This window comes from Zophobas morio, unplaced genomic scaffold (assembly GCF_036711695.1).
Source record: "Zophobas morio isolate AGI-343-1 ecotype UQ-CSIRO unplaced genomic scaffold, CSIRO_AGI_Zmor_V1 ptg000031l, whole genome shotgun sequence".
Taxonomy (NCBI): Eukaryota; Metazoa; Arthropoda; class Insecta; order Coleoptera; family Tenebrionidae; genus Zophobas; species Zophobas morio.
The window spans coordinates 5,067,371-5,075,692 of NW_026972136.1; the positions used below are offsets into that span (position 1 = coordinate 5,067,371).

At 31.9% G+C, this 8,322-nt stretch overlaps 1 protein-coding gene across 1 annotated transcript; it reads left to right on the forward strand.

The window, feature by feature from the left end:
• The first annotated feature begins 1,253 nt into the window (after positions 1-1,253).
• Positions 1,254-2,000, forward strand: LOC135139595 (uncharacterized). Its single transcript, XM_064069893.1, has one exon. It carries the CDS (start codon positions 1,254-1,256, stop codon positions 1,998-2,000), a length of 747 nt encoding a protein of 248 aa, XP_063925963.1.
• The last annotated feature ends 6,322 nt before the right edge of the window (positions 2,001-8,322 follow it).

Genomic DNA, 8,322 nt, shown 5'->3' on the forward strand with positions numbered 1-8,322 from the left:
CTGCTGCAACTGTTGTTGGATACTTTTACAAGGGTATGTTAATTTTCAAGTTTGTTGTTGGTTTCTTGTCAATATTTTTTTACTAGATTCTCAAAACGGCGTGGTCTTACTTTGCTCTGCTGACTCAGCTAACTACAACGTAATTAGGGATGAAAACGAGCCGTGCTAACCCGTAACCATACGAATATTTTTTTAATTGAATTATTTTGAATGCATAAGAAAAATAAAGCTTTTGAATTTGGACAAATATTTTAATTCAGATAAATTCGCCCGGCGCATCCATCAAATTTCAAGTTTAGAACTTGTTTTAAAACAATAGTTTTTTAATTTGTTAAATAAAAGATAAAGAGTATAAGCCTATAATTAGTTAGAAAAAATGCCCCCTAATTTTTAAAGTTGTTTTCAGTTCAGGGAGACATTCTTTGTTAGGTAGTAGGGTGTTCACCAATTCTTTAAGTGTCACTCCAGTACAAAAAAAATCTGGAAATATTCACTTTCATTAATCGGTAAAAAAAAAATCCGGAAAAAGTAAGTATAAATATCTAATCTATTTGTTTTTGATTTTCAGACTAAACGTGAGAATTATTTTCTCTTATCATTTTGCACATCATCATGAGGAACGTGCATTTGTGGCCAAAAAGTAGCCAAATTTGCAAACAAATATTCTGTATGGTGTGGTGTGGTCTCGCAGTGATCATATTTGTGGTGTGCCATATTAATAATGACACAATTTTTTACAACTTAGGTCCTATTGTGGAAATTGTGCACATAATTTTGACAAAATGTGTAGCAATGTGCAAATCTTGTTACATCAAAAAATGTGTGAAAGGAAAAATTAAGGTCAAAAGTAAGTTTTATCATTATCATGTTACATATTAAGCGGAATTGTAATCTGCCTTTCAGGTTTTTGGAAGTTTGTCGGTTTTGAAGAAAATATCAGATGAAAATAAATTAAGAAAAAATAATAAAATTGTTTTGTACTGTTCGTTAAATTTATATTTAGCGCTATTATAGTGGTAAAATAAATTGTTGGTGTTCCAAATTTTCTCATTACAAAACGCCTACAGTGTAGATTTTAAGAGCACGCGCAAAAATACTTGTCGATTTGTTTGAACTTATATAAGGTGACGACTGAACATTAAGTTATAGATACATGAGGTAAGTACCTATTGTTAACTATTAATTATTTAGGGCTTTTTCTTTCATAACTAGGTGTGTTACTTCCTAATAATTAAAAGGCAACAACTAGAAACATGGATGGCCAAGAATCATGGTTCGACTGGAATGCTATTTTCAATCCAAATTTACGCGTGATGAGAAAATTGGGTCTATGGCCAGAGGGTAAACAGTCCTATAAACTAGACCTTTACACGCTTTATGCCACCTTAATGGTAATATTGTTCGCCGCCTACCCCACATTTTCAGAATACGTCGCTATCTACTACGTCAAAGACTTGCAGTCGGTAGTTGCAATTATATTCGTATCTTTATTCGACCTTATGGGGCCCATTAAAATTTACTTCATCATAAGAAAAACGTCCGTGATAAAAAAGTGCATGGAAAACTTCAAATCGGAGTGGTTTCAGCCCAAAAATCGAGTGCAGAAAATCAGAATAGAAGAAAATTTCAAGCTGTGGAAGTTTGTGTTTAAATTGTTGTACACCTCTTGCTTTTCGTTGATCTTTTTCTCCTTCTTGCCGCTCGTTCTAGGCGAAAGAGAAAAAACGCCATATGTAATGTGGCTTCCGTTCAGTTTTGACAGGTCGCCGTATTTTGAGTTGGTTTATTTTTATCAAATTTTCTGCGCTATTTATCTTTGTCTGGTCCATGTGAGCGTGGACACTACGATATTCGGGTTGAAGGTCTGCATCGGGTGCCAGTTTGACATGTTAAGTGATAACTTGAGGCGATTCGCCAGCGTAGCTGATAGTAGTCGGAAGTGTACTGCTTTAGAGAATTTTAAAAACTGTGCAATTCAACATAGGGAAATTTTAAAGTAAGTGGAGAGGACACAATTTCTTTTTATTTTACTTTTTTTTCAGGTTTCTTGAAAACTGTAAACAGTTTTTTGATATAATTCTGTTTTGGCACTTGATTATTAGCGGGATTTCGATTGGAATAACAATGTTTCGACTTACTTTAGTACGCATGGGTTTTTGTGGAGGTTTTATTTAACCTAATTTATTTTAGCTGGAACCATTGTCAAACGAGTTCTTGTCTATTATGTGGTACGGAATTGCCATCACTTCGGAAATATCCATGTACTGTTGGTTTGGAAATGAAGTTGAAGTTAAGGTAACAACAAAAGTTACTTTGATTTTTTAATTCCTTTTCTCTCAAGATATAAAATAGATAAACTATATTGTTATATGTATGTTTTTTTAATTTTTAGAGCAACCTCGTCTCCTACGCAGCTTTTGAATCTAACTGGACAAGTTTACCAAATGATATCAAACGAAGTCTTATGCTATTTACCCAAAGCTTGACAAAACCTGTAAAAATATCAGTTTTTAATTTATTTACTCTTTCCTTGGAAACATTTAAACGAGTAAGAAAATCTTATTTTATGGTATGGTCAATGAATATCTTTTTCAGATTATGAAAACAGCATGGTCATATTTTGCTCTACTTACACAGTTAAATAGTACTCAACTGAATTAATTGGAAGATGAACGTTGAAATAGGTTTTGGTAGCAACTTATGAGTTTCACTGACTTTATGTAGTTTCCAACAATTAAATAAACACAAATGTTAAATAGATTATTATTAGTCTTAATAGTGTTTTATTGTTTTGACACGAGTAATTAAAAGATTATTGTCATCCTAGGATTCAAACTTTTTTATTGCTCTGACTTCCGCTTATTGAATAAAACACTAGATTGTATTTTGATTTTCGATGTAGTAATTCACATTTGATTAATTATAACTTGTTTAGGCTCAGCATTCCCTAGCCTCTCTCTAGTTACGGCCTTGTTTAGGGGTTATTAAATATCGAGAAAATATGAAAATATTTTATTTTTAAAAAATATGAATGCAATGATGAATCACAAGTAAAAACTAATCATATTTTGCATATTTTGGGAAGAATTTATACGGCAAAATTTTGACATAAAGTTATTAATTTTTTGGGGGGAATAATACAGATCTATTTTGATTAACAATTTACAACTATAGATTTTCTGAACTGCCTAGCTACTGTAAGCTCTTTAAAGTGTTTGGATTCTAAACGAATTAAATAATCTAGATTCTCTAGCCCGTCTATAAATTTTAAACGTTAGTTATACTTTGTTGAAATTTCAAGCTCTTCAGGTTCTTTAAGCTATCTAAAATTACTATGGTCTATATGTTTTGTAGGATGTCTAGATACCCTAGATTGTCTTTAATCATTAGGCCCTCCAGATTCTATAGATGCCCTGGACTCTAGGGTTTCTAGGTACTAAATAAGGGGTCTATGTTCTCCAGACAAGAATCCTCTGTGGATTCTCCAGGCCAGAAGGTTAATGGAATGAATGATTTCTTTTCAAATTCGTGAGCTATTTACCTGTATGTAACTCGGTTAAAATTTTTAAATAAAATTTCCTTTTTAATTGTTTAAAACCATTTTAAATACTTTTCGATATCAACATCAGAACAATTTTCATAGTTTTATATGGGCATTTCATGATTTAGATTTTTAGTTTCTAAGATTAAATGGGAAGGAAGTGAAGTTGACGTTTAACTATAATTCGGAATTCTAATCAGTTGGTGATTCTAATCAGTTTCGTGATTTCAAATTTATCAATTTCCAAACTTTAGAAAAATATCGGACAAAATAAATCTTTCCTTAAAAAAATTCTACGATAGTCCAGAAGACGTTGGAAATGAGCAGATTTTTGATTCTGAGAAAATATTCTACAAGAGTTACCTATTTCAAGATAGGTAGAAATTTTACCAAGATATCGGACAACTTCAATAAGGGTTTGATTGAATGCGTTTTACATCATAAAATAATTTTAAGGTAGGTTAAAATGATTTAATAGATTTATTTAATACTGAAATTGTCAATTTTAGTTTTGTTGAAGGCTGTAAATTTTTTAATTGGATATTTGTTTGCCACCTGATTATAAATGGAGTGGCTATTGGAATAACTATGTTTCAGCTAACCATGGTACTCGTAATTTAAATAGAGATATGGTATTTTTTTTTGTAAATAATCTATTTAAGTGGTGCCATTTTCTAGTGAATTTTATACACTTGTTACGTATGGATTTGCCATTACTATTCAGATTTACATGTATTGTTGGTATGGTAATGAAGTAGAATTAACGGTGAGTGTACCAAAAAAATAGTCGAACTATATCGACTAAAACCTACATGATTTAGAACTTTAATCGAGTTTTTTCTAGAGCGACCTGGTTTCATACCCAGCATTTGAGTCAGACTGGACTGAATTACCCGAAGATGTAAAAAAGAATTTATTCATTTTTGTCTAAAATGTTATTGAACCGATCAAGGTATCCGCTTTCAAAGTTTTTTACCTTTCTTTACACACATTTTGCTCTTCTGCACCAACTTAGTTCAAGAAATAAGTAACTTTAGGTTGTAAATTTATCTTACTTTGAAACTTTTCGAACTAAAATGTATATGTAGGTTAATGTATGTAAATGTATTTCTTGAATCCATTTGTTGCTATTTATGTGTAGGGGCAAGTGGTACGAGATGGGACGTAAAAAAACTTTTCTTCATAATTTTGGCAAATTTAGATTTTTTCAAATCATATATTGTTTTACTGTTAGGTAAACGGTGTCGGGTAATGTAATCAACCCCCAAAACTTAAAAAACAAATTTTTTAACGTAAAAAAAAAAGTTGTATCACTATGTACCATTTGTCCCATAATAAACCACCGGGTGGTATACAGTGGGAAACGACAGTGTATATACTGGGACTATTCAAACGCAACTCATTATGAACAAATCTACTCACACAAAAAGTTTATAAGAATAATATATATTTTTAGTAATGTACAAAGAACATATAAGTTACAAAAGGTTGTATTGATTAAGATCTAAATTGAACGAAAGTTGTCGGATCGATCTCTGCGTCGCACCGGACACAAATGGTTTGGGCAATTTTAGAATTATGTTTTCCTTGTCAACGAAGTCTTCGTCATCTTTGTCAGGGAAAACAAATTTAGAACCAAGTAATTTTTTTAAAAATCTTACTTCAAACTCCTGATTTCGTATTGCCTTTACTTGTCCAATGTAGTGCCGAACAGTCTTTTTTCTAGCATATTTAACCAAAATGTAATCTTCTACCGAAACTTCATCTAAATTGTTATTGAAATCTTCTTCTTCTGTAAAACTCTCCATGTCTGTAGAATCATCCGCAAACTCCTATTTATTCACGTCTTCAGTATCTGAACTTTCCTCAAATACCTTCTTCTTTACCTTATTAGGTTGCAACTTCTTCGTTTGTTTTAATAATCTCATTCGATGTTCCTCTTCAATTTTCTTTTTAACTGGCGTATCAGTTAAAATTGTTGACTGCGCTTTCTTTCTGCCTTTTCTTGTATTCTTTCTAGTAACTTTCCCAACTTGTCGTTGAGCAGATGATGCTAGTATTTTAGGGGGTCTGTGTACAGTTGTAATACCTGTTTCATCACAACTGAAGATTTGTGTTGGTTGAAAGTTAAATTTGTCCAACACTTCCCGTAAATTGGTAAAAAATTGCCCAACATTATGTTTATTGAAACTAGTCGCTCTACTCAAACTAGTCGCCTCTGGAGTACGAAGTGCAAGATCGGGATTTCGTTTTTGAAAACAGTGAGCCCATTCCACTCCAGCCGTTTGATTTTTTTCCCATGATTGTGGCACATTTTTTCCATTTGCTATGGCAAATCTATAGGCCAATTCCCGAGTTGATTTGAGTGTCAAACCATAGCACATTTGCGCAGCTTCAATCAAATATTGTTTTAGAAGAGTTTCTTCCTCCGTAGTAAAAACGCATTTGAAACCATGTTCTCGGGAAAAATTAAATCTCTCCTTGTCTTCATCTTCCAAACTTTTATATTTCGTAATTTTCCTAAGAAAGAGCGGATTTACTAACTTCATACTGGTCTGCTGCTTCTCGTATAGTCATATTTCTTGAAATAACCTCATGGTCGGCATTACGTATTTTCTCTCTGCTTTCTCGTAGACGCAATTGACTTTCGAGAAACCTTTTTGTCATACTTCTCCTTGCATATTTGGGCATATTGGACTCCTACCAACATTTTTTTTTCAGAGTTATATATGATACAACGCTTAAGTTAAGTATAATTGTCCCACTATATACCAGACTGTCCCAGTAAATACCGTCATGCATAAATGAAAATCATGTACGATTTTATTAAAGTGATAGGGTTCTTATGGATTGCAACACATGCACTAGCTTAGATTCATGTTTTTGAGGTTATGGCGAGAAATTGCAAGAATTTCATGTATATTGAACAAAAATACGCCCATCAACATGTTTCTCGTAACCACACACAGAACAGTTCTTACCGAAATCAGTTGGTGTATCACAGAAATACTTTTAAATGGCAACCACTGCGTTATCACCCACGTTTACTAGGATGTTGTAGAACTGAATTTTAAAATTCTAGTTGCACTGCTTCAATTAAATTTTGTGTTATACAGGAAATCTCACTATGTACCGCGTGCCACTATGTACCACTTGCCCCTATCTAATATGGTTGAAATGTTTAAATAAAATTTTTGTTTCCTTTCAAGCTGTTTTCTTTTTCTCACCCCATTTTTAATTATTTCAGGGATTTGTAAGAAACTTGAAGAAAAATTAGATGTGCTAGAAGAAATCATGAACGAAAGTATTTCCATTTATTTATCAAATTTTGGCGTAATTTGTATCGTATGACTGAAAATTGTATTATTTTTGGGTAAAGTGTGTAGAGGATCTATTGTGACTTATTTTAAAAAAAGTTATATTATTTTGCTGAAATGAAGAAATATTGTGCTCAAAATGAACAAAAAAATATACATCTAAACGTTTTTGCTTGACACTTTTATGATGTGCATGACAGACACGTTCTTAAAAAATATGAAGAAAATATTACCAAATGGTTGTCCACAATCTTCTCTGCACCCGAGTCCACCAATAACCCTAACACACTTTCTCTGACAAGAGAATATCCTTGCAGCATGAGCAGAATGACCCCAAATGAGTATACCATAAGAAATGTTGCTATGAATTGTGCTAAAATAAGCAGTTACAAGAACATTTTGACAGACAACACTATAAAGCTTTCGGAACAGAAATAATTTAGTGCCAATTTTTTTAACATATGATCAACATGAATCTCCCAAGTCAATTTCCCTTCAAGATGGAAACCAAGAAATTTTACATTATCATTTTCATTAATCTCACTTGAAACTAAAAAAAGTAAATGTTGCGTTTTGTCTTTATTGGCTAACAATTTCTTTTCTGAAAACCAATTACTAATTATTGTTTCGGTTTTACTTGACGTTTCATTCTATCTTTCCCAGACATTAAGACTGACGTATCGTCTGCAATAAAACAAATTTACCATCTAAAATTAGATTTGAAATGATGTTAATGTACACCACGAATAAAAATGGCCCAAGCACTGATCCCTGCGGCACTCCTGCAAATAATTTTTGCTTAAACGACGCTGAATTATTGAAACATACATATTGTTGTCTATCAGTCAAATAGGATTTAATCAATTTTAAAGTGTTTTCACAACGCAGAAAATATTTTAACTTGTATAACAATATATCATCACAAACAGTATCAAATTCTTTTTGCAAATGAAATACACTTAATAAAGAATTTTGTTTTTGTTCAAAAGCCCTTAGTATCTCCGAGCATAAAGAATGTATAGCTAAAGTTGTTGATCTTTTATTGCTGAAACCAAATTGTGAATAATTGAAGAGTGATAAACTTTCAAAAAATTTGCTTAACTGATTTTTCATTCTCGTTTCAAATATTTTACCAAGTATTGGAACCAATGAGGTGGGGCGGTACTTTTTTGTAGAATGATATTAATTTCCAATTATTAATATACTTAATTGTCATTGTAACATTTTTTCCTTTAGCTGATTTTTTGCATATACTTTTTTGATGTCTAAGATAAGCTGCACTGATTTGATTTTGGTTAGCAAGTTCACAATAGAATTTAACCTTTTCCTGTTCATTTTTGTTGTTTGTGGTTCTAAATGTTTTTAAAAGGAAACAACTTTCAACTGCACTTAAAATTTTTTCGTAAAAAGTGTCAAACTTCTCTTGGTAGTTTAAAGTATTATTATCTACAAAGTCCTAATTTA